Below are 26,664 nucleotides of genomic sequence, written 5' to 3' on the forward strand. Positions count from 1 at the left end.
CGTTCTCCTCCCTGCCCCCCCCCTTTTTTTTTCCTCCTTTTTTTTTTTTTGGTTGTTCCTTTTGTGCTAAGTTTTTTTATTTTGGGAGGATTAGGTACCTGGCAGGAGGAGGGTACAACCTTTCGGGAAGACCCAGCAGGATTTCAGATTTTCTGTGGTCTTGAAAAAATTGTTGTGCTTAAATAAAAGCAAAGCTTAGGAAAAAAAAAAAAGGCATTGGTAATGTGCATAGTACAAAGCCTCTGTATAGCATTTAAACGCAATTTATACCTTTACAGAAAGGACACGGTGATTGGAAGGGCCATGGAGAGCTGTGTGGATTTCATCCACGCAATGCGTGGGTCCAGCCTTGGGAAATAAACCCCATTTGCCGTGTTCTTTGAGGCCATTTGCAGCTTTTCTTCCCCAAGGAGGGACCCGGCTCTGTTGCCGATAAATAAAGTGGAAATTTTGACACCAATTTCAAAGGGAGCTAAACTGAGCTCCATGAAAAGGGAGTGCTAGCATGCAGTGCTCCTTTTCTTTTTTCTTATTAATGCAACTAATTAAATGTTTGTATTTTTTAAGCACTAACTGGTTTTTGATGGTTGTTTAGAGACTTTGAGAAAGTCAATAATTTTGATGAAATAAGACTGTAGGCTCCAGAACAAAGTCCACAAGGAATCCGTGATGTTGCTAGGATACAGCTATTAGTATTTTCAGCGGCTGGGATATTTTTTGGTGGGTTCTGTTTGTTTGTTTGTTGTTGTTTTTTAATAGACTGGTCCTCACTTCTCTTGCAAACAATAAAATACGTGACTGCCTGATCTCATTTACATGGCATTCTCTCAGTCACATCAACTAAGCCAAACGTGACCCAGTAGTTTATTTCAGAAGAAGCAACACAAGGAGTAATTTTGACCTGAGCAATACAGAGCACTTCTTATCTGGAGCTGGATGTCGTTGGAGGTGCAGGATCAATGTCACAGTATGAAGTCAGTCTCCCTCTAGTGGTTCATTTCCAGAGGGGCCCTTGGTTTTACTGGCTTCAGTGAGCACAGAATTTGCTGGAGTGTGATGCAGAAAGTCCATTGACCCTCTATGAGCAGTATCAAACTAACAATGTACAAGAGGTGAGTATAAAACCTGCTAAAACAAAACCAAAGCCACTGTATTTTCTATGTTTTTCTATTTTACATTTTTTATATTTCTTGCAATATCTGTACAAGACGAAGCTTTCCATCCCTGGCTCACTCTGCAGTCCAGGCTAACATGTTTGCTCGGTGTGTAGGATGCGACTCTTGCACATTGTTTCCTTCAGCTGTGCACCAGGCTGCCTGTAAAAAAAGATCAGTATTTAATCTCATGTTCCACATCAAAGCAGCTGCCAGATGTGGTGCCAATAACATTCTTTTTGATTTAATATAACACAGAATAGCATGGTGGATGATGCTATTTTGGGATCGCCGTGTTTGGGGAAGCAATATCTAAGTGAAACACTGCAGATATTTTACTGGGAAATAAGGAAAGGAAAGCTGCTTGGAGCTTGTTTCCAATGTATAATGCAGCTCAGATTTGAGGTCCGTCAGGTTTCTCTCATTTCTGCCTGTAATCTCATCTTTGCTAGGCATTTGTTTCTTTAGCACCTAAGACAGATCCAATTCCTTAAAAGTGGAGGGAATGGGAAGGTAGAGGGATGAAAGCAGAAGCCTACAACCCAAAGCTCAGTTAGAAATTCAGGTCTAACACCTGATGCATGGGCCAGTTCAGCTCCCCAAAAATGGCTGGGTCAAGAATAAAGATCTAATGTAAAGCATAGATAGTTCAATAAATGCCTTTACTTAACTGTAAAGGGCCTTGGACCAGGCTGAACCCTCCTTCATGAGCAACGGTAACCAGCAGGGCTGTGACTCTGCAATACATCAAATTGCCTGGAACGACTGATGTCCTTTGAGTTAGCACAGAAACCTGAGGCAGGTAGAGAGCTGGTGCTGCCTTCTTTGTGAGCATATTCACTTCTGGCAAAAATTCTCCTGGATTTTCCTTGCTTTTTCGCATACCAGGGATGCTATTTGGCCTTGCTTTTCGCTTTATGAACTGTAGCAGAGAGAAAGCTTGGAGAAATGTAGGATTACCTGCCCCAGGAGTGAGCAAGCTCCCATTCAATTTTCATAGGCCCCTGGAACCGGAGGTTGTAAGATGCCACCATCTCTCTGTGCAGCGCTGTACAGTCCGTGCAGTTATGCAACAGCTTTAAGGGTCAGGTTTTACTTTTGTTTGACTTTTACTTAATGGCCAGCTTCTGTTGGGCAATCAGGACTTCCCCATCCCTCGTGAGATTGTTTAAAACACTTTCCTTTGCACGCTGCTGTGTAAAAGCTGCACAGTGGTTCCTATTAGAGTTATTTTGGAGCCTTTTTTTTTGTTTTTGTCCTTCATTTTTGTTTTCACTTTTCAGGCTGAAATTTCCACATATAATGTCTGGGCCAAAGGTGATTTGGTTTTGCTTTTTAACTTGAGCAACTAATTTTGTTTATGTGAAAAAAATAGGCCTTTACTCCTAGCATGTGGGTCAAAAATTCTGCAATTTTTTTCACAGCTCCGCAGCTAAAAAAGTGGATGTAGAAATTCAGTACGCACATACTCCTGCCTGAGATTTGTTCTAGCGTCACTCACAGACAGAAAGTTCATAGTAGCCCTATGTTTGCGAGGAGGTTATGGACACTTACGGGATGTCCCCAGATGTGTCAGCTGGCTTGGGTAGGTTCGTGCCTTTGGCGGACGGCAGCGTGCAGCAGTCGGAGGGGCGAGCAGCCCGCCCCGTGCAGCAGTGCTCAGTGCTTGCTGTCCCAGGCAGGACCGGGCTCAAGCCTGCCAGAAAAACTGGGGCAGCGAGACAGTTTGTTTTGAACAAAACAAAGTTATGCAATACCATTTAGTTCTGACATGTTCCCAATAAGCAGCAAATGAAGAACTCACTAAATACAGTATATCTCTGGCCGTATCATTTGAATATAACTTGTTTCCATGACAACCTCCGCTTAACAGCTTGGCTGATATGAAATCATTCCTAGATGGGGGAGCTTTTGCCAAAAGCGTTTGGATTCAACACTTTAATATCATGCTTTAGGTTTTAAAAAACATTTATTTAAGCCTTTGGAAGCAAATATCAAATCAAATCCCTTCCTCACCTCTGCTTTGGCTTTCGGTTGATCAGTTTATCTTCCTGGGAAGCTATCAGAAGCAGCTCCTGCGTTACTTAATATGCTTCTGAAGTCACAGGCAGTGTTTCAAGAGCCAGCGATCATGACACCAGCGTTTGGTACAGAAATTACATCTCATGGCTGTTGGCTCAGTCTGCGAGCCGGCGGGGCACCGGCAGCAGCAGCTGGGCACAGCAGCCAGGGCTTGTGTGCCAGCCAGCTCCCAAGTCCATGAAGGTTTTATGCTGCAACTGGCTCTGGCTCGAAGTAAAAGACCAGCTTCGGCTAGGCAGAGGTCTTTCCCAACATTTCACATGTTTTTTTTTTATTAGGAGCACCGAATAGACAAAAGCAGGTTATCTACTGGGCGTTTGCCGAGGTGCCATACCTATCGCCTCGGAAATAGCCGTGGGAGACTTCCAGCGTGGAAGCGCAACATGACTGCTCATATGGCGCTTGTTCTCTTCCTCGCTCGCAGGTGCTAAACTGTGTTAAAACATAGCTAAAATAAGCCTAATGCTTCTCTAATATTTCTGGCGCATGCAGGCATTGTAGTTGCCACAGCGATGTTATACAACTGCCAACAAGGGAAGGGATGGTCCTGAACGTCTGAAGAGGCTGCCTGCCCCTTCCAGCCACGGCCACGTTACGCTGCAGGGATCCTCCCCTCTAGCTGGGAGCAGGGACTGTGCAAAGAGCCACCCGAGCAGGGAAATAACGTCTCAAGCACGTGTGATACAGCCGGCGCCGCCAAGGCTCTGGGATCAGCACGGATGATAAGGGCAGGGTGTTAAATGTCAAGTGAGACCACGGAAAGAGTTATGTTCAGTGTTTCTTCCAGCTATAGTGTGCTTGCTTCAGCTTTAAATAGCCCCAGCATGAAAGTACTTGGACCCTTGTGGCAAAGAATTTCACGTGCTTAAAACTCAGTGCAGGAAAGCAGTGGCCCACTCGGAGTGGGCCAGAATGGTATTTCCCACTCCACTTTTTTTTATTTTATTTTATTTTATTTTATTTTATTTTATTTTATTTTATTTTATTTTATTTTATTTTATTTTATTTTATTTTATTTTTCCTTTTTCTTTCTTTTTCTTTTTTTTTTTTTTCTTTCCCACCAGTGGTTACCTGGGAACATTTCAGCTGTCACCCATCTGCAATCAGCTGATTTGATCTGCCTGCTGACTCCTGCTCTTGGCTGCCTGGTTCTGCTTTATAAGACCTTTCCTGGCAGAAACTCTTTTCTTTGCCTAGAGATTCTGCAAGCGAAGTGAGGATGTGGCTGGGATGGGACAAGTAAGTAAGGGATAGAGACAGGCAGTCCTGCTGTGGTGGTGAGCTGTAGTCACCTTGTCTCTGTGCTGCCTTGGAGTATGGAGTTGCACCATAACACAATTTGTGTATTGTAGGTCTGCTTGAGAAGGTACAAAAGCACAGGAGATGGCATCAGCAGGGTTTCTTTAAAAATGAACATTCTAGATATGAGGCAAATATCAATGAAATGCATTTTTAATTAAAGCTCATAAATCTGTCTAAAAGTGCTAGTAATTTCCTGGGGCTCAGTCTCCGAATTGTTTTTGTTCAAGGCATGCTGGCAATGTGGGGAGGCTGAGCAGGATCAGGATGTTGTTCTCACCACTGTTTCTCCTTGTGAGATCCACCTCAGGAGACTTGTTCCTGCTTCTGTGTCACGACTTCTTAGAAATGTCTGTATGCAAGGGCTGAGTGTGCTAATTCAATGCATCCTGTGATTGCCCTTCCTCCACAACCAGATTAATTTACTGTTATCTGAGATTCCCATGACGTACCTTGTGCCACTGCGAGGCCTGGTGTTTACTGCTGTAAACAAGAAACAAACAGAGGCTTTACATGTCTTATTTGGAGTAATGATACAGGCACTGCTGCCTGGTATTCACTCAGTGTCTTGGAGGTGTGGGAGCTGTACTTCGATATTGTTCCTTACAGCTCAGGTTGTTTGTAACATGGTAATTTGTTTTCGACCTGAGCTATAACGTTTTAAATGATGAGCTGCTCTCTGATGGTGGAAGCTGGAGGCTTTCACTGCAGCGTGTGGTTCCTGTCAGAGGCAGGCGGTGGATTCAAGGGAGTTAGCTGCGTAGTACATGCTTGTGGTCTTGGCCTTATTTCCAGTGAGATTGGCTGCATAGACAAAAACGAGCACCGCACTGGCAACCTTAGCGGGAGGACACTGGAAACGGCACTGGCATGGAGGCTGTCTGCCGCAGGCCCAGAGGCGAGGTGTGCCCTTCAGGAAGTCAGCACCCTCATACCTTCTCTTCTTCTCCAGCTCTCCTGTGAAAACCGAGGCCTGCTGTGCCTAGGTACAACCATTTATTGTAGTATTTTGTTCAGGATGAACGTTTTTGGTGGGCTCAGCATTAACACAGCGGGAGAAAGCTTGGAGTGGGCATACCAATGAATTTCAGACTCCAAGCTTTCCCAAGCAGTCATTATCTTGTCTTCTATTTAAAGAGCAGTAAATTAAATTGCGAGATGGTGCAACTGGTTTTCCAGATCTTATTTAATTTGGCTAAGCAGTTAGCATTTTCCATCTGCACAACATAATCATTATATTTTTTTTGTTTCTTCACTGTCACTGTACAGACTGCTTTTTATGGGTGATCTCTGCCCTTACTTACTGTTAGATTTCATTTTTTAAAGGAGTGTGGCTTCATTGATTTTTCTTTTAGGAAGAAGTACATATAAAATTATTCATCCTACTAAATGTGTTTGCAAGGAATCCTATGTGATTCATGGTCTTTGATCCTGCTATCGCTTATGTGGGTGTTTAACTTTACTATTGCGCATAGTCCCACTGGGGAGAATCTTAAATTAAGAAATACTATTATAAAAATAATGTGAGATTTTAAAGCACGCATCCATGCTGTATTATGAGAAACATCTCCCTTTAAAACAAGCATGTAAATTAAATAGCAGGGAAAGAAGATTAGAAGATGGAAAAATATCACCCTGTCCAAGTCAGCTGTGTGCTCAAGTTGTATCTATCGCTGTCTGTCACCACTTCTCTGTCCCTGTGTTCCTCTGGTCCCCGTGTCCCTCAATGTGTACAGTTTTGGGCACCGGAATGTAAGAAAGACATAATACTGTCCAACGGAGATTTATTAAGATGATGAAGGGTCTGGAGGGGAAGATATGTGAGGAGTGCTGAGGTCCCTGGGTTCAGCCCGGAGCAGAGCAGGCCGGGGGGAGGCCTCATGGCGGCCTGCAGCTCCCTCACGAGGGGAGCGGAGGGGCAGGCACTGAGCTCTGCTCTCTGGGGACAGCGACAGGGCCCGAGGGAACGGCATGGGGCTGGGACAGCGGAGGGTCAGGCTGGGGGTTAGGAAAAGGTTCTGTGCCCAGAGGTGGTCGGGCACTGGGACAGGCTGCCCAGGGACACGGTCACAGCACCCAACCCTGAGTTCAAGAGGCGTTTGGGCACCGCCCTCAGACACGGGGTCTGGTTTTTGGGGGTGGTTCCCCGGCACCCGACTTGTCCCCTCCCGTCCTTCCTCCCTTCCCCTCCTCCTCCTCCTCCTCCTCCTGCCCGCGTCCCTTGTCCCCTCCCCGCGCCCTCTCACGGCCCGCCCCCCCGATGCGGGCGGCGCTGCGGGGCCGGCCGGGGCAGGGACATGGCGCTGAGCCCCCCCGCCGGCCCCCCGGGCCCGCAGCCCCCGAGCTCCCCGGAGGGGCGGCCGGGGGGGCCGGGGCTGCCGCTGCCCCTGCACTCGCCCTGGACCTTCTGGCTCGACAAGTGAGTGGGGGAGCCGGGGGGGGGCTGGTTAACGGGGGGCTGCCTCCGGGGGGGAGAACTTCTGGATGTAACGGATCAATTTGCTGGCTGCCCCCCCCCCCCCCCCCCCCTTACACTTTCCGCCCACTATTAATAAAGTCACTTTCCGAGCCAGTTTTGCTTTTGTAGTTGTCGGTGCCGGCGCCCCGGCTGTTGCTTTAAGCCCTAAATTTAGACGTGAGGCGGGGCAGGGGGAGGCGAGGGAGGGGGCCCGGGCCTGCCCGGGGGTTGGGGTCACCGTGCCGAGCCCAGGCCGAAACTGAAGATCAAATCCCGGCCTGCTCCCGGGTTGTGCCTTTGTCTTGTTATTAACCTTCTGTGTCACCCCTTCTACTTTCTGTTGTGTTTCTCCTCTCCCTCAACCAAGAGAAGTTCTTTCCCCTGCGAGCCTTGCCGCAGGCTGACTGACCGCCTTCCTCGCACTGCCCTGAGCTTCTCCTCCTCTTTTCTGTCCCTTTTTTATTTGCTGATGGAGAAATAGCATGAAATTGACGAAAGCATGCGGATGGTCTCAGGTCCCACAAACCTTATAAGTGACCCCACAAATCACTCCCCGTTCGCCCCTTTGAACCGTGACTTAGTTGCGGCCAGGTTCGGGGTCGGAATCGTGTTTTCTGTTTGGTTACTTCGAAAAAACAGGATTTGGACCACTTCCGAAGCAAGCTATCACAAAGATCTGCTTGTTTACACGAGCACGTGGAGATAAGCGTGTCCTGCTTGTATAATTTATGCCAGAAGTTAAAATCCATTTCAAGTTACTGACCTGTATCATGATCCCCCCCCACCCCCAAGTCCTGGTTCAGCTGCATTTCAGACTTTAAAACTCAGTTATTGTGTTCTCTTTTTGTTCTCCCTCCTTCTGATCCCTTCTAAGTGCATTTAATTAGGTAGTGTTGTTCTTCCTTACCTTACAAAACCAAAAGTGAATGCATATTTAAAAAAAAAAAAGTGTGACCAGGCATCAACATGTCTTTAGCCTTATATACACTCCGCACAGTTTTGTTTACCAGCAACAGTAGCAGAATAATGACAGGGAGCAACACTATTATTTTTTTTAAATGTAAGTCATTAAAAAGCATACGAGAGAGCTCTTAATGCACGACCAGGAACTTCTATTACTGCAGTGTGTGGAGGTTCGTGTGTCTACACAGTTCCTCCGAAGCATCTGTACTGTTTACTGGTACGCCCACAGGGTTTGCTGGGGGACTGGTGCTTGGGCTTGTATGGGATGAACTTTCTGTAGAATACAGCTGAGCATTTTTAACTTCCTTCAGTAACTCCTAGTGTGGAGCAGTGGTGTGCCACGAGATGGTATTGCTTCTGAGTGCCTCTACGTGTTACACTGGTTTGGGGCTGAAATGCAGGAGGAAGTGGGACTTGAGGGTAAGTAGATGTTGAGATGGATATGTAGAGGTCGGCATCTTTCTGTCAGTATAGTGAGAGATCCGTGGCATACATTCTGAGATCTCCAGCATGTGTCTTTTCATTAAGGCACACTCTTACAGTAAATATCCAGGAAGCAGCACTTCTTCTACCAGCTTGTGACATGCTTCCAAGTGATTCACTTGGGTTTAGTGCCCTCATTTTTACCTTTAGTGTCCCGGATTCATCTCCCACCTCAGAAGTAAATGCCTTTGTTTTATCCACATTAGCACTTGTTTCTCTAAACGCCTTGGCGTAGGTGTAACATCTGAGGGCTGCAGTCCTGTGACCGGGTTCTGGTTCATTGTCATTATCTCACGCATGTCATGGGCCATTTGCATTTCCTGTAAGTGCTAAGCCTTCTTTCTTAGTACGTGTCTAAAATATTAACGGTCTGACATCACTTTCTTATATCTGACCCCATATATGCTTTAGGAAAGTGAGAATGATGAAAGTGTTTGGGAAAATATTATTCACTAGTTTGACAGGTAAGTTCCCGTGAATGATCTTCAAATGCTCACAGGCCAGCCATTTCACATACAAAGACAGAAGCTAGAAGCTGTTGTTTTTTTCCTGTTAAAAGAAATGAGATTTAAAAAAAAATGTTAAAATGTTTAAAGGTCATGTACCAAATGTTTTAAGACCAAGTCTTTAGATCTGCTGTTTTGTGTGTCCATTCTGCAGGTTTCCGAGCTGATACCTGCATGTCTTACTCGTAGTGCTTTGTGTGCCATGCACTGGTGATGTTACAAGGCCCGGGGAATTTCAGCGGGTCTTGCGGATGCCTTTGGTACCACCTTGGGAAGCTGATTTGTGCTGGTGGCCCTTCACACTCCTGCTCATCTCAGTGTGGCTGTGAATTAGTGCACAGTTCTGCCATAGTTGTCTCTGGCTTTTAAACGAAAGATTGCATTTCTAGTTCTTGCAATACTGTGCAGTCTATTTTTTAACAACAAAGTGTGATTATGCCTCAGTGAAAGTAATAATTTGAAAACAGGGATTAGAAATCTGGTCATTATATCCATGTTGTGTAGGGCATTCATCATGGGGATTACACAAAAGGAGAAGTTAAGCGAAATGACCATCAAAGGCTGGGATGTCATGGATAACAAGCCAAGTTAGGCACTTGAAACTATCCCTTAATGGGATTTGGGATTGTAGATCTAGATGCAATCTTTGTGTAAATACAAAGATGGTGAAACTGATTTTCCTTTTGATGTGTATTTTTGGGCACAATGCAAGTATCTTACCTGGCGTTGTATGCCCTCTTATGATTAAAGCTACACTAAGTGAGCCTTTTCCTGCTAAAATAATAGAAGATACTAGTACTGTACTAATAGCTGTCTGCTTTTTTCAGCCTCTCAATGAGAAGCCGGAGGTTTTGTCAGTGGTTACAGTTTGTGGTCCAGAGTGTGTGTATGCACTTGCAGTGATGAAGATGTTGCACGTCCTTGCAGAAAGACATCTTTTGAAGATCTAAGTGCATCTAAGCTGACAGTTTTGCTGACGTGCCGCTTTCAGTCAACAGCGAGGAAAATACGGGTACCCTTCTTTACAAATCGCTGCTATCAGAAATTGAACGCAGATCACAAAAGCCTAGTACAGAAGTCTCCTTTCCAGATCAGCGCTGTCAAAGATGTGCTTGTGTCAGTGGAAGTGTGTGTGCGAGTGTATGCACACAACAGTGCAGGTTTCATTGTAGGGGCCTGTCTGCCTTTTCTTCTTGCCTCGCTTCAACGGTGCTTTTTAGGTAATTTTGTTTATGGTTCAAGTATTCTGTATCTTTGAGAGGAAGAATATGCTAATGAATGTTGTCAAATGTAATGCAATGTTAATAGACAACTCCAGGAAAGTGAAAACATTCTCACATAAATGCACCCCTATATGCTGATTTTTCTCTCTCCAGTTTGTAGTGTTGAGATCTATATAAATAATGTTTAGTAGACAACTGAGCTGTTTTCATAATAATTGTGAATCATTATAACTGAACACGTCAAATATTGGAAACTAAACTTAATAATTTCCCTTCTTCCCTATAACAAAATCCTATTTATCTAGAATCATCTATTTCATCTATTAAAGCTCATGAGTAGGTGGCTTACAATGAAAAATGATGGTTAATATTATAAAAACGTTCAACCTGGTAAATGCATTTTGACAGGCTTTGATGGCTTGAAATCAGTCTTTGTCTGTATTCAGGATGGATTGCCAGATTGATTTAGTTGCCACAGCATGTTCTTGAGTTTATGCTTTGCAAGTAAATATTTTGCTTATTCGTACCCAAACCAGTTGTGTCGAAGTACTGGCAGTGGTATCTTCAAAAGTACTCGGCAGCTTTTAAAGCTCCCGCTAAAGCCGTGGAGTGATTCCCGCTGGGAAACAAAGGCCAGTGTGAGTACGTATGAAAAAAAAACTTCTATCCTTGGCTCTTTGCAGGGAAACAGAAGAGCTACAGTTCAGCGTCACATTAACATAAGCACAACCACCTGGAGGTTTATTCATGCATAAAACAATGGAATTTATCTTTGTGTCTCTTGTTCTTTATTCATGCTGGAATAATAAAGGAGCAGCTAAGCAAGCCAGCAGTAGGATTCGGTTTGGGTAGGTTATTTCTGTCTCCATGCTCCACTTCTAACTAATGCCCCTGCAGTTTACTGGGGTGGGCCTGACCTCATTAGGCAACTCAGTTCTTCCAGAAGTTGCACTGAAACTTCTCCCATAAATATTCTGAAGGTGCAGGAAGGTGTTGGGAATCGCAGGGCACGGAGCAGGAGAGCTGCTGAATATTTCATGTGCAGGCTCCGTGGGGAAGCTGGGTGTGCGTTAATGGGTTGGTGGCCCGCGGGCTGACATGCCCACCTCCAAAAGCTGTGTCCAGCTGCTTTCTGACGCAGCCTTTTTCCTCCTGCTCCTAGGGGTTTGCAGTGCTTGTTGAGTCGATTCAAAACGGCACCATGGCAATAATTCAAAATTCATTGTGGCGCATCAGCTTGATGTTACTGTTGATGGTAGCAAAGTTATCCCAAAGGGAGGAACCCCATAATGACCTGCAAATACAGACCCTTAAACGAAGCTTTGTTTTGTAGTAGTGTGTGTGTAGTGAGTTTTTTTCAGCAAGGTACACAAACATCTTATTACTCCCAGCTTATGTTGCAAGCGTTTGTCGGAATAGTTACAGAAATAGGAGTATCTACAGGTTTCTTCATTAGAAACTCATCTAACACTTGTGCTAGTTTAGATTAAACTTATTCTCTGTACTTTGTTAAAAAATTGCTATTTCCTGGGTTTCGAGGCACAAAACCCGCTCAATTGTCATCTGTTACCTGCTGAGTTTCTGGGTGGCTATTGCAGAACAGCTGCAGTTCATTGCTGTCAGCAATCTGTAATTTTGAATAAAATGCACTTTTCCTTCTCTGCCTGTCTGTGATTTAAAATACCGTTTCTGTCCTATACTCATGCATTAAACCCAATTTGCGCAGGTGTAACTTCTGCAGCAAATGGTCCTGAAACTTTTAAATTGGTGCATGCTGTCATTTTGTCATTTACAGTCCCTTCAGTAGTATTTGCTTAATAAGGTTTAGGGGTTCATGCTCAGACCCATAAATCAGTGGCACTTCTCAGAGCTGGGTGAGAGGCTGACATAATGCAGGGTAATCTTGTGGGCATGAAGTGCTTGCCAGGCAGGTTACTAAGAATAAATGAGTAGTCAGTCACCTTAACTTCTAAAACAAATAATTTGCTGGTTGATTGGTGCTTTCTGCCAGCTGATAATGTTTTTTTTTCAGACAAACTATGTGATCTGCAGCTATCAAAATGAACCATTTGATGACCTCGGAGTGGAATATTCTGTCTTTCATTCTTAGCTGATCTCTAAAATGGCGTTATAATAACTACATGGCTACCGTGATTATCTAGGTAACCTTTGAAAGCTATCATTACAGACTGGATTTCTCTTTCATTTGAGTAGACCTTACCATGGCAGCATCTCGGGAGCAGTATCAGTGTGAACGTGCAGAGAAGATGCCACACGTTGTACAGCAAAGTTAACCCCGTAGGTATCGGTGATCTGCAGTTAGCAAACCGGCAGTAGGACGTAAGAGAAGAAATTTCTTGAATGGTGGTCTGAAACAAGAAGAGGCAAAATCTTCTCATGTTTTGCCTATTAAAGGTCTATAATACGTGACACAAAGTGAGATGTGCTGCTTCTGGTCAGCAGCAAGGAAAAAGTAAGTGATAGTTTGTAAATCCACTATTCCTCGTTGACAGTTACCTCCCTGCTGAGTTTTCCATCTCCTTTAACTCCTTACTACTTTCATTGTTTTGTGTGTTCGAAAGCTGTCTGACTTTGGTTCTGTTAAGTACTGTGGATTCTTCTTTTTGCTCTCTAATGGTGAGTGCAGAGATGCCACCAGTCGCAATAATAATTCCTTCTGAGCACACTGAAAGCTTTGTTTGTTGTTGTTTTCACATTATCAGTCTTCCCGTGGGAGTTTTTGTAGTTCATGAACCACAGGACTCAAACCTGCACTATATTGATTTCTTGTCTGTTTTTTATAACCTCTAGTTAAATTAATTGCTGAAATTGGGGCATCAAATGCGCTGTTTTCTTGTCGAGTCCATCACAGTGATGTAGTCTTGTGTCCAGTGATCATTAGCTAGTCTGTCCTATGCTGGAAAAGACGGAAGGGTTTCTCTGCTGCTTTTGTGTGCATTTTAAAGTCATTTTGCTTTGATAGGAGCACCCCAAGAAACCTGGGGGCCAGTATCAAAGTTTTGAAGATCTGGTGCTGCTTCAGCAGTTTTGCCTTGCTTAATTATTTCCTTTCTTCTGTGTGGATACCCCTTTCTGCCCCAGAGTCTGAATTAAATCTGTAACAACTGAGAGTTGTTGTAGTGTTTTACGTGCTGATCAGATGTACCGGGACAAGCAGCTGAAGAGTCAGGAGGGTTACTGGGGTCTGGTTTGCCCAGGAAGATCCCCTTGGATCTTACTTCAGCAGGTACCCGAGCAGCAGCTGTATTCCCCTCCGTTTGTCGTCTCCTCTGTTACTTCTGTTTGTGGGTTCAGTCTTCTGAGTGCCATGTTTCCTGTGCAATGGGGGGTTGCTTTGTGATCTTTGTTCTGCTTTAGAAAACCCGCGTTAGCTACTGAGGGAGAAAATGCTTGTGGTTTTAACAAATTGAATGAGCCCTGGAAATTTTGACCTCGTTCCCACCAAGTGTGCCGGAGGGTGCGTGCTGGGATTGTCGGGTGGGTGGTGATGGAGCGAGGACACCTGGGGACACGGTGGATGTCCTGTCCTGTGTTGTATGCATCCGAGAGATGGCACAAAGGCTGAAAAGGGCACAGTGCTGCGGTGCCGTCAGGCAGCAGCTCTGGTTGGGGTGGGAAGTTGGAATGGTCGATGTGAGGGTGACCCGGAGAAGCTCACCCCATCTCCGGTGTGCAGCAGCGTAGCCCTGCGCCCTGGCAGTGAGACCAGCCCAAGGACCTCTTGGCTTTGTGGCAAGTGCCAGCAGCAGACGTGGCTTGAAGAATTAATTATTGCTGGTGGAAAGACTGCCTGAAATTCCAAATTTCCCACGTGGATTGCGTTAGGTGGCTCGCAGCACCGAAACCAGGAGCTGTCCCTTGGCACTCTGCATTCCCATCAGCCCATACGCGTCTCCCATAAAACACTAACGCTGGGAAGCGCTCTGCGGTGAGATCGGCTCAGTATAACGGCGATACACCAGTTAGATACACCTGCATCTTGTTCTCCTTCAGCCCATCCGGGGGATGCGGGAGCGGGGCCGGGGGCTTCTGGTGCTGCGCTGGGCTGGAGCCCGCTGCCACCTGGCGGCCGCTGCCCCCCCTGCGGCGTGCCCGGGGTCTGGGGGTGCCGGGGGTCTCGGGGTGCCCCTGGCTCTTGGGAGGCACTGGCAAACAAGCCGGGAATGCGAGCATAGCGGCTGCAGGTTCCAGACAAATAACTTTTTTTTTTTTTCCCTGATGTCTATCAGCTGAAAAGTGTGGCGTGGCAGTTAGGAGCAGTGATATTTTTGGTTTAAAATCTTAATTTTACCTGCTTACTAGAAGTGATTTCATAGAACAGCAGCTGGGCTGCGTCTTTATAGGGTTGTTCGGTTGGAAGGGACCTATTCTATTGTAAAATCCCAATTTACCTGGCAAATCTCTATTTACTCAAAAGTATAAAAACAATCGAGTTCCTCTCTTTAAGTGATTAATGATAACTAGAATTGGAGTTTTCTGTGTAGCTTTGATATGTGGATATTTCATCTTCACACTCATGTGATTCACTTCTCCCTATCTGTCTCCCTTCTTCCCTCTTGTTAAAATACATTTTTATTAATCCCTACGTTCTTTTTCCCCCCCCAAGGTCACTACCTGGTACTACAGCAGCTGAATGTGCCTCAAACTTGAAGAAGATTTATACAGTACAAACAGTGCAGGTAAGGCTGGCTTTGCTCTAGCAACTGCCACGCGAGAAAAGCAGAACTTAAGGCGTGAAGCAGCATTAACACCCGTACGGATGAGTCACGCTCATGGCTTTGCTCACCTGTGGTAGGAAGTGTAAGCGTTATTGTGCATGGTCGTGTGTGGTATTACTTAGTCACTGTTTGAATTTCACTTGGCTTTTCAGACCAGAAAAGGAGGAAATATTGGCTTGATCAGGCAAGCCCACCCATAAACTTTCCAGAGTTTCCACTTGTGCCTGTGCTGTGTTGTTATACTTGATGTGTTTTCAAGTATTTTTCCTGACTTTTCTCTAAGTTTTAATGCAGAAAATCATTGCATAAAGGCTAAATGTTACAGCCTGTGTTTTTTTCTTCTTTCTACCCTGGAGCATGAATTTTTTTTAAATAAAAACAAAAATCTATCCAGCTGACACATCAAAATGCTTTTACATCATGCAGCAATGAGAAATTCTGCATGTTTGTGTCATCTGCCAGTGCCCATCAGCGGGCATCTCTTGCAAGTAAATTGCATTTTTGTTTTATACCAGAGTTACCATGCCTGTGTTAGTGGGATGGTTGCATCAGCCGTGCAGCAGAACATCTCTGTCAAGTTTGAGCTGACAGCACCAGCGGGTTTGTTTCAAAACCAGCTACTCTGGCTATTGTCTGAACTGTTGGAAAAAGGTCAGCGTAAGACCACAAAACAGTATACACAGTGTCTGGTAATGGCCATTTTCCCACTCTGAATCCAGCCTTTATTCATTAAATTATTGGGCTTTATTGTTCAAAAAAATTAAGTTTTTTTTTTCTATGGATTTGGGGTTGAAAATACAAAGAATCCCTCTAGGTCCTTTGGGAAGACCCAGGCACGAGGCCAGGTAAGCGCGAGGGGAAAGCTGAAGCCAGTGCTTGGTGTCGGCTCTCCCTTGGGAGCCACTGTGCCTCTTTTTCCATATTCATCGGTGAGAGGAGCAGCACTGCACGGTGGCCCAGAACTTACTGTAAACGTTCCTATTTCTCACAGATTTTTCATACCCACCTTTATATTTTTAATAGTTTTCCTTCTCTTCTTGTGACTGGATAATGGTAATGGCTGTTAGATGGAATTGCCAAGGGCTACAAAAACTTATCGCATAATGTTGCAGTCTTTGTTTCTAAGTTGTGCTAATGATTAAGTATTAGATGAACTAATACTTAATTAGTTGTACTAGTCCTTAATGTTGCATCACTACATGTTGATGCAACATAAGTCTTTAAAATCCTTTCTTCATCCTGGCTGTTGGATAAAGAAGAAAGGGAATTGGGATCCCTTCAATCATCCCTCCCTGTTGCTCACCACCACCTCTGGGTGCCTTTTATCCACCCCAAGCACATGTGACAGCTGCTGCTCTTACTACCAGAAAAGCTGGGATGTATTCTGAGGGATCCTGCATCTTTTCATTTCTCCCCCATTCCTGTATTAACGTGCATCTCAAGTTCTTTGTCTCATGAAAATTGTTACTGTGATCAAGGCAGAGCAGTTGGACAGCTAGTTAGGGATTTAGTGCAACAGAATTATCGCTGTTTCTTTGTAGTTCAGGATGATCCCAGTGAAGTTTTAGACTAGCCGTTAGTGACACAAGGTGGAGATTTTATGTAAGTATATATCTTTAGTATGTTAAGGAAGCTTAGTGTGCTGGTTTGTTCGGACATACTTTAGTGTAAACACACAAGTGAAATTGCAGTAAGTTGACTAAAATGCACTAAGTTTCATTTACTTATAACGCAGAAGATGACAGGTCTCTAGGAGTAAGATGTAATGGTTTTAGAGAATATGACCAAGGAAGTAAATTCATCTGAAATGTAGTTTCTTGTGTTAATGCAGCTAGTTTTTTGTTTGTTTTTTATAAAGAATTTCTGGAGTGTCTACAACAACATTCCTCCTGTGACAAGCTTGCCCCTGAGATGTAGTTACCACTTAATGCGGGGAGAAAGACGGCCACTTTGGTAAGTGTGCTATCATCAGACACTTCTGGGAGCGGGCACTGGGAAAACCTGACATGGGGAAAGGAGGCAGGCGTGGGCCAGGAGCGTCACCTTTCTGTTGCCTGCAAATGCCTGACCTTGCAAAAAGTATCCTAGGGGTTATGTTAAGCTTAAAAGTGACTTGTACTAAAGAGAACCATTATTAAAAGTGCAGGCTGTAATTTAATTGTCCACCTTTGAACATAAATGTCAGAAATTAAATTATGGATTAACAATTAAGAAATTAAAATGTGCCTTTGAAATCTGGTTCAAGACTGCGCAGAATGTTACTTGTCTTTGAAACACGCTATTACCTTGCAAATTTTTCTTTGCAGTGAAGCTAGCGTAATAATGATGCAAATAACTGGTGTGTCCTTAACTGTTCTTCACCTGTACAAAATTATGGAGCAGGCATTAAAATGTACTTACAGGCTTGGGTTAAAACCAACTTAAGGCATTATGAAGTGGTGCATTGCAGCAAGTCCCTACTTGATTGTGGGATAGTAATGAAATCAAGTATAAATCATTGATGTTTTCCTTTCAGAAATTGAGTTTAGCATACCTTCTTCCTGATCCAGTTCCTTCACATCTTAATTATCTTAAACATTTGCTGAAGAGATTTGATCTTTTTGACATCATTTGCACTAGATTGTAATTGGGTTAGGGTTCTCTAACTGGATCATCGTGTCTCTGACTGGATGTTGAGTTACTACAGGAGGCTTCTGTCCTAATCTACTGAAGAGGCAAATACTTCTTTAAAGTGAAACACATCTGAAGATCTGTGTTAGTTTTCTAAAAAAAAAAAAAAAAAAATATAGTGACTGGCCAGAATAGCTAAATTGGGTTTGAACTAAATGTTGGTGTCTGTATAAATCAGCTGGGCCAGTGTGTGCAGTTCCTTGATATTTTTGAACGGATTTTTTTCTTCTAGTCTTAGTTTTGGTTTGATAAATCACTGTTGGAGGTGTGAAATGCAAAGGCTTTTCCTGAAAATGATACATCGGTTTTAAGACTAAGTAAGTGTATGCGCTGCCTTGTAGGGGAGGGATTGCAAGAGGTTAATACCATTGGTAGCCCCCTGGCTTAACGGTAATTACTGCTGAGCAGCTTTTCTCAGATTGCAGTTACAGTATACTGGCTAACCCCGTAGTGTTGATTTTTAGGAGGAAAAACATTCAGAAGAATGAACTGGGGACTTGCAAAGGTTTCCCTCCTTCTGCCACAGGTGTTTGTATGGACCAGTGGGATATCACTGACCTGGAGAGTCTCTGTAGCTTTCATACTAGCTACTCCAAAAGTGACTTTTAGGTTGTGCCTTTAACTTCGCTTTTACAGAGCCTTAACAAAAAACTAAAAGCTCTAAAATTTAAAATTTTATAGAAAGAATTGTAACAGAAAACTTGAAAAGTTAAGAAGTTTCTGTGTTGTACCTTTGTCATTAAGAGACAGTTTAAAGGTTATGTCTGTCCTGGCTCCAGACAACTTCATTCTTTTTTTTAAAGACAATTAATTTCTAGTTGTCACAAAACTGAAATGAAGTGTACTCATGGTTTTTATTAAAATGGATAAACTTGAGAGTAACAAGTTGCTTCTGTGAAAATGATACGTGCCAGAGTTCTTCCAAAATAAAAGGTTACCATAGTAAAACATAAAATTGTTTTGTGGCTTGTTCCCATATAGTGTGCAGCCACTTCAAAGCTAGTCTGTAGCCAGGGAAAATGTATATATTTTCCAACACACAAAACTTGGGAGAGGGATTAGGTGTTGAGAGGTACAGTTCATATGAACAATGGAAGAATTATGTCTGATGTCAGAAGTCATAATTTGAGTCATGCTACCCGGAGTTAGTAATTGCATTTCAAATGGGGTTTTTCTGGGAAAATTAACCCCTGAACATAGGCTTATCGTGATGTGGATCTGAATGCTTATTTTACTGATCTATTTCCCATAACCAGGGAAGAGGAAAGCAATGCCAAGGGAGGTATATGGAAAATGAAGGTCCCTAAAGAAAGTACGGTATGTAATACTGACTCTTTCCTTGGATTTTGTTTGGAAGGGGATTCCCTTAAATTCCATGTGATAAAGCTGTTGTAAGACTTTCTAGTTTTGACATCATCCGATACAACAACCAAATGCCATTTTAAAGTCTGTAATCTTTTGCTTTAAGACAGTGAGCAAAAGTTTATTTTCAGCTAATTTAGTATCTCTTGTTTTTGATCACATTTGTCAAGGTATTGTAAATCAAATGGAAGCTGTAGTGTTGTATTCCATTTGACAAAGATGGTATTCTATAAACGCCTTTGTTCTCAAGACTCAGTTTGCTTACAGGCGTGCAGAGCAAAACATAAAAACCTCCTCCTGATAATATTACAGCCAGAACCTCAGTAATGCTCTTCAGCAATCCGCACGCATGGTTCAGCACAACTTCTAGAGTTTCACAAAGTGCCAAATGCTCCCAAATTTTGTGTCGAACTTAGTAGGACTGCTTGTGCTTGGCACTGCTTGTATGTACTGCGTGTGGGAGTGAGGAGTGCTGTGCTTTTCTCAGGACAAATGAGGACTAAGGCTTTATCTCCACAGGTAGCTAGTCCCATCTAATGTCTGTCTTCCCTCGAAAGAGGGAAGATCTTGTTTATTCTCTTCTCCTCATCCCCCATGTGATGGCTCTGGTGCTCACCAAACTGTTTTGTGAGCCAATTTAGCACACTATGATGTCAGAAAGTCTTTTTTTTTAAAAAAACTTTTTAATTTGAGCATGTAGCCAGGAGAGTTTGTTTTAATGACTATGTGGGGTAAAGGAGAGAAGAATAGTGGGATCATCCCCTTTGGCAAGATTGAGTTTGAGGTTGTCAGTCACCTCACACATACATCTTGTGAACGCAGTGCTTCTTAGTTTTCTCTTTTTGGAATTTAGAAATGCAAAAGATAAAACGTACAGGCATGTCGTCGTTCTAGCCCTGCTGAAACAAATGACTTTGTGTGCTGAGTGTTGCAGTGCTGTCAGATGCATGTAAGTGCCTTTTCCTGTGACCTGCCACAGGGACGAGGTCTGACCTATTCACATGTGGTGTGTGTGTGTGCAGGTGGGGTCTGGATCAGGCCTTTAAATACTAAACACGAACTGTAAGAAAAATGTGACAGCCTTGCAGAAGGCATTAAATGCTGAAAGATGGTACTTGAAACTTCAGCCAAAAGCTAATTGGTTTTGCCTGTGGGCTCTTTCCCATATGTGAATTGCAGCTTTCTTCCCTTGGAATTGGAATCCCCAGTGATCACAAAAAACTCTGAAATTTTCTTTTTCCTATTATAACCCAAGGTGTGAAGATTGTCATCAGTGACAAGTGGTTTTGGGAGCCTGCGTTATTGTGTGGTGAATTTAGGGACCCCGAAGAAGCCTTGTTTTTCGTAGAATGGTCACCACTTTCTGACATGAGGTTACTTTCTGATATCTCAAATTAAGTACCGCATGTCCCTGGTGTCCTCTGAAAGGTTTAATTGGAGATGAACCTGAGTCAGCTTTTAGTACCTTTGTAAATGGCATAATATATTATTTATGCCTGTTTCTCAGTCTTGGCTTCATGCTTCTAATCACCGCATGCCCAGACCTCGTCTCCTTGGCCAAGACAAGCCGTCTTGTACAGCCCTCACTGGAAGAGCAGTGCTTGGAGAGGGTGTGGGGGGAGGGAAATGTGTTTTTTCCTAAAGATATCAGTCTTCCAAGTGGTGTGAAAATCTGACCGACAGAATACTGACACTTAAATGTTGTTGCATGCGTACGGTGACCCTTCTGTATGCTGGTTTTTAATACGAAAACTAATACTTTTTAGATCCTTATAAGCCTGATCCTGCAACTGCTTACTACTGGATGAAGTGCTTCCTACCCATGGGGCCGTGAGGACAACTCACGGTAGCGAGCACTGTGCCCGGTAATGACTGTGCATGGTCATCGCACGTTAATGTACGGACTGGACGCCGGCAGGCAAGGGCATCATTTCGCAGGCTCACACTGACGTCCTCAAGCTGCCTTGTGAGGCATGGCAGCAGTTCTTCCCGTAGCATAGCTTCATGTTACGGATAGGATGAGGTGGTAATGAGTCACAGGAACGTCTGGTCCTTTGTAGTCCAGAAGATGGCTTAGGAGTACTTGGAAGCTCCATTAAGGCAGTTTATTGGTTTGTCATCTCCGTAGCTGCTTGTTTTTTGTTTTAACCCTGGTGCATTTAATTACTATTTCTTCGGCTTTTGTTTTAACCCTGGTGCATTTAATTGCTCTTTCTTTTTAATAGTACTAAAATTCAAGTTAATTTCAAATAGCAGAAAGGCATTCCTTAAAAGAAGTGTATTAATAAAATCTTTATGGTGATATAGCAAAATATATATATATTACAGAATACATCAACGTCTGTATTTTCTGTCCCTGTAAATGCACACCTTGGAGCATATTACTGAACGTGTTGATCCAGAGGCATTCCAAAATTTGTATGGTCTTTTGCTTAGGTAATAAATGCCAAAAGCAAATAACAGCGTAATTCGTCTAACAGAGCCAAAGAAAACTGGCAGATAGTTGTTATTCCCCTCTGTTTTAACTCTCTAGTGAGCATCTGAATTTGTTGAAAGACAGCCTTATTTCATAGTCAAGGCAAATCAGACTTGATGTTTAAATAATAAATCCATTTAACTTGTTGGTAGGGATTTCTGGTACTTTTCTTAATGTGGGTAGTAATTCTATTTTCACAGAAACAAATGATCACAAGTAAAGCCTTACTTTTTTATCATGGGAAATTCTTGGGAGAATTCTACTTTCATGCTGTACGTTGATTAGTGCATTCAGGATGCGTCATGGACACAGACACAGAGAAAGTAAATATAGTTTTAAAAAATATATATTTTTAACAATTCTTTGTTACAGTATTTATTTCCAGGGTCTAAACTCTTGCTCCAACTATATTGAAGAAATTATTAGTATCACATAGCGTGTAATTGCAACAAATACTTTCTTGTTTAGACAACCTCAGAAAGAGAACGTACTCAAAACTGAGCTAGCAAACCTAACTTTTAAATTAAGAGATAGTAAAGCAAAAGTAACTTTTTTTTCTTCTTCTTAGGCAGCAGTTTGGAAAGAGCTCCTGTTAGCAACTATTGGAGAACAGTTCATGGATTGTTGTGCAGCAGGTAACTTTTAAAAGTGATATTGGTATTGTATCCATACCTACCCTCAGGAAGAGGAGGACGAGGTATTTCAGCTGTTCCAGTGCAGAGCTACCTATAGACTCCAGCTCAACAGCCTGTGTTCCTGGGAAGCCAGCAGATTATCAAGGTTTTAAATGTCTATCTCTTTGCCAGCATTAAAATGATTAATATTAAATTCTACAGTGCCAGAATTCTGGAACACCAAATCACATTTCTATACCGGATTGTTTGTACCGTCACAGTTGGAAGCAACTAAATTAGATAGATGCCCATTAGCCCTCATGGTCCCTTCTAGTTACGGGCTGCTTGGGGAAGCACCAGCGCAGACCTGAAGCACAGAGAAGCTGTGTGGTTTGCCTGTGGTGATGTTAAAACCCATAACAGAGCTGTAATGGAAACCTGGGTCTTCTGAACCCCAGCTTAGCACTCTAGCCAAAGGTGATGCTTTCATTATCACTTAAAAGCATTGCTTAGGTCAAAGTAGTCTGTAGTGTGATTTAATTTACGTAAAATTCTTGAAATACCTTGCTGGCTTACCGGGAAACAGTCATTAATTATCCAGAAGTTCATATGTGGTTTTGTTCAGATGCAATGATTTAATGAAATCACTTTCAGAATAAACGTCTCTTCTGTGCTTACACATTTCATTTGGAAATGGACTCCAGGAAGGCGCTGGGAATGCCAGCATGCCTCAGGTCATCAGCAAGTGCTGCTGCTCAGTCACGGGCAGCGAGTAAGAGCCTGTGACCATCTCGTGCGTCCAGGCTCAGTTACAGAGCTGGCTCTTCTGTCCGGGTTACGTGAATGGCACTTCTGCGTCATCTCTTGTGACCCTGTTTACCTCTCCTAAACACAAATACCGGATTAAACTAGCTGTTAAAATGAAACTGAACAACCAGTTAGGAAGTGTTCCTTCACTGCTTTATCACAGAGGGGGAAAAAGAGTTTCTGAGGGAAAAACACAATGCAGCTAATCCGCCACTGCAGGCTTTTGCTTGCAGTGTTTTACTGAAGGTAGGTTTCCCTTAGTAGTTTATATTGCTAAACATACTGAAGGGAATCCCAAGATTACCTCCTGGTCAAGGATAAGTGTTAATAAATAATCTTGCGGCACTTCATTAAAACCGTTATGAGGTAATATTTGCAATAGCTTCTATAAATAGCGTTTGTTTCTTTCTGGTGACTGTTCTGTCTGGTTTGAACACTTGTATTCCCTGCATTGGAGATTGTTCTTTCGTTGCTTCAGTTTGTTCAACTTCTGGGCACTTGCACAGCACATAAGTATCGAATTAGACATGTCTCACTTTTCAAGTATTTTTTTTAATGATGCTTCCTCTTCTATGCAGATGATGAAGTAATAGGGGTTAGCGTCAGCGTTCGTGACCGTGAAGATGTTATACAAGTCTGGAATGGGAACGCTTCCTTAGCAAGTGAAGCTAAAGTTTTAGAAAAGATATATAAACTTCTGCCACACACCTCTTTTAAAGCGGTGTTCTATAAACGTAAGTATTTTTCACTCATTAATTTCCACCATCCTTAGAGAAACAAGATGCTGGTGGGATATTTCCATGGGAATAACCTCTCTGGTTCCTCATTAGCCATTTGGAAACACAGCATCTCTCATTGCACTGAAATTTTTTCCTAAGAATTACAGATGGTCTTGTGCCTTAGCTACCATTCAAAGCATAGAATATTTCAGATTTAATTTTAGCATGTATTCAGCTTTATGCTTAATATACCTGATTCCTAAAGTTAGTGAGAGACATCTTGATAGCTGCCAAGACTGCATGCTTTTTAATGTGGGTATTGATTTAGTGGAACCAGTTACAGACAGGTTTTTAAGGGATCCCTTTCTTTAGACTATATAAATGTGTAATCAGAATAGTGTATTCCCAAAAATCACTCTTTGGCACATTGTGTCTTCCTAGACTGCTTGTGCATCACTGTCTTTCCTCTTCATCTTTTCAACCCCTTGAAAAAACTTACGTTTTCTTTTTATTCCACCCCCCCCTTCTCTCTCCCTTAGCACACAGAGAGCACCATGCTTTTGAAGGCAGACGTGGAAAACATTAAGCATAGTCTTGTGCTTGACACTTAGTGTTCTGAGGTGGTCTGAACGAGCAGAAGGATGGCTGGAAGTCCTGCAGAACCACTACGTGCAGTGGCCCTCTTGAGTTTCTAACACTTCAGATTGGGCTATTGCTGCTGAAAATGAGGAAACATGGTTACCCTGCCTGCCAAATGTGCCATTCATTACTTCTTGTTTGGTTGTGTTTTTAGTTCTTCATTGTTTCTTTAAAAAGTTATTTTGGCCACTATTTTTTTCAATCAGATCATATTTATTCCGATTTCGTTAAGATAGAATGCTTTGGGTTTTTTTCTGTACTGTACTTAGTTAAATGCAAATGTGCACAAACATGATACGCTGCTTTCTCTAGATGTGCTGTGCATAGAGGGATACTGGCTTGGTGAAATGTGTTTTCAATTTTCATTTTGAGACATTCCTATCATGCTAAGATTTACTCACTGTCTTTGTCCCAAGAGATGAAGGAGTTGCACTGCATTATCCTAATGGACTATGTAATCTGGTCTTGCACTGACAACAGCACGCATGCTGTAAGAGTAAAGAGTGAAGTATTCACTGAATGAGCAACTAAAGAGACACGTTTGTATTGGAACTAACCCTCTCTGAGATAACGTTAACGAGTGTTGAAAGTATGATGACTTCAAAACAACTCTTGTTCATGCTAGTATTGAGAGATCTTAAGGTAAAAAACCCTGCAAACTCTACACCTCCTGTTTAAGAAGGGTTTGTGTCTATTTTTTTTAGTGTATGATATTTTTCTGTACACTATGGGAAAAAGTCATGAATCATTTCTAATACATTTGACTAACTGGATCCCCATCCCTCACACTTCTGCAGTTATTTTAGGGCCCGTACTCGTGGAGGGTCAGGTCAGAATTGCTGTTGATTTCAGTGCAAAAGAAGAAATTCTATCTCACAGTTTTTAAGCTATCAGGGCTCCTTAGGTCTTTTTTTTTTTTTAATTTAAAGAAAAGAAATGGATTTCGCTTTACAGCATGAATGTGAACATTAACTGTGCTACTCTTTAAATGTTTGTCTATATTAATTATGAGGTGTCGGTTTGCTTTACTATACTACCAAAGATTTACTTTGTTTTGCAAGAAGAAGCTGCAGCATAGAGAAGAACGTGTGCTCCGCTCAACATTACTTCATTGGTAAGAGTTCTTGTTTGGCGACTGTTCAAATTGCACTGATTTCCACATGTTTAGAGTATTAAGAAGCAGCCATTAGAATCAAATTTAAAAGTAAGGATTGCACATGAGGTTTTTTTACAACTTTGTATTTATGAATTAAAACTGCAGTTAGAGATTATTAATTAAAGAAATAAAGAAATTTTCTTAGATCAAATGTCTTGCTTCTGTGATTGATTTGAGACAAAATGTTACCAGACCTGCTTTTGTAAACCTGTGTGTTTTTCAGTAAAACTTCTCTTACAAGCTATCTACATCTTGTTTGAAGGTTAAAAAAAAAAAAATTTAATTTTTTTGTTAAACCAGAAAGGAGGCCTGAAGTACATTAGTACTATCTCTTGTATGTATTCAGTTAGTACTCAAGGTATTTTTGAGGGGCAGTTAGATCGAGGTTTCAAAATAAATAAGACTATTACTGTGAATGTAAAATGTCAGATAAACTTCCCAGAATAAATAAGAGAATGTGAGCAGGTGCTTTACCTCCATGGTGAAGTGGACTCGTTACTGCAGCACTGAGTAGGACTTCAGTTAACACTGCTTTTACTGAGCGGGTTTTAGTGTAAGTGGGCACTCAGGGGCCCCCATTTCTATGGGCAGTGAGTGGGTTCCTCGTTTTCCAGGGAAGAAGGGCTGGAGGAAGACTCAGGACAGGAAAAAGTTTTCAACAACTCGAAGAGCAAGACTTCTCACTTGAAACATTTTCCTGCCCTTAAATACTAGTAGCGACTTACATTTTGCCCCATAACATATATTCCATAATCTGAAACTGGGCTTGGATCAAAACATGTAATACAAGTTATAAGGAAAAAGACAAACTGCTTTTGGGGATTTTGCAAGCATTGAATTTAAAAACTGAAGAACTTTTGCAGTGGCTGCCCTCGCCTCCCTGGAGCTCAGTGTTACCCCTATGCGCTGCCCTGCAGCTTTCCAGGCAGCCTCCAAGCACACGGCTGCAGCACAACTGCGGGGATTAGTTGGGAATTTCACTTAACAGGGATGAAGGGCTGCCTTCTGGGGCGAGCTAATTAACAGGATTCTGTGCTGGTAATTAAATAGCAGTTTGCTGAACATAACTTGTTTGAGATCTTTGGAAGGCATAACAATTAGCAGGCAAGGGAAGGGCGACTTTGCCCTAAAGCTTGTACCCAACCAGTTGCTGCTCCGACTTAAACATCTTTGCTGGAGAATGAAAGATTTTTGAGTCAATTTGGTTTGGTTTTTGTTGCTGTCCTTCAGCAGCTCCTCTGCTGTAGCAGCTGTGGGTCCCTCCAGGGGCTGTCTTAGCCCTGGGGTCTTGAGATCTCCTGCCTCACCTGCTGC

At 42.8% G+C, this 26,664-nt stretch overlaps 1 protein-coding gene and 1 long non-coding RNA gene across 3 annotated transcripts; both read left to right on the plus strand.

The window, feature by feature from the left end:
• Positions 1-4,361: 4,361 nt before the first annotated feature.
• EIF4E3 (eukaryotic translation initiation factor 4E family member 3) lies at positions 4,362-25,501 on the plus strand. 2 transcript variants are annotated; one of them, XM_080606017.1, is made up of 7 exons: positions 4,362-4,475; positions 14,796-14,868; positions 16,766-16,860; positions 18,834-18,894; positions 21,984-22,050; positions 23,415-23,570; positions 24,095-25,501. In XM_080606017.1, exons 1-7 carry the CDS (start codon positions 4,456-4,458, stop codon positions 24,139-24,141), a joined length of 519 nt encoding a protein of 172 aa, XP_080462143.1. In that variant the 5' UTR covers positions 4,362-4,455; the 3' UTR covers positions 24,142-25,501. The 2 variants fall into 2 exon arrangements, with proteins under 2 accessions (XP_080462143.1, XP_080462144.1); XM_080606018.1 differs by lacking the exon at positions 4,362-4,475 and adding an exon at positions 6,767-6,954.
• Positions 7,074-12,019, plus strand: LOC308200375. Its single transcript, XR_013955576.1, has 2 exons — positions 7,074-8,376; positions 9,773-12,019. It is a non-coding gene; the product is annotated as an uncharacterized lncRNA (long non-coding RNA).
• Positions 25,502-26,664: the final 1,163 nt, after the last annotated feature.

The sequence above is a fragment of the Anser brachyrhynchus genome (assembly GCF_964034855.1).
Source record: "Anser brachyrhynchus genome assembly, chromosome: 10".
Lineage (NCBI taxonomy): Eukaryota > Metazoa > Chordata > Aves > Anseriformes > Anatidae > Anser > Anser brachyrhynchus.

What these genes read in the sequence shown, in the direction of transcription:
- EIF4E3 (XM_080606018.1), top strand. Translation starts at nt 6,833, where the DNA reads ATGGCGCTGAGCCCCCCCGCCGGCCCCCCGGGCCCGCAGCCCCCGAGC. An exon ending in ATACAGTACAAACAGTGCAG is followed by an intron (nt 14,869 to 16,765) that starts GTAAGGCTGGCT and finishes TTTTTTATAAAG; the next exon opens with AATTTCTGGAGTGTCTACAA. An exon ending in AGGTCCCTAAAGAAAGTACG is followed by an intron (nt 18,895 to 21,983) that starts GTATGTAATACT and finishes TCTTCTTCTTAG; the next exon opens with GCAGCAGTTTGGAAAGAGCT.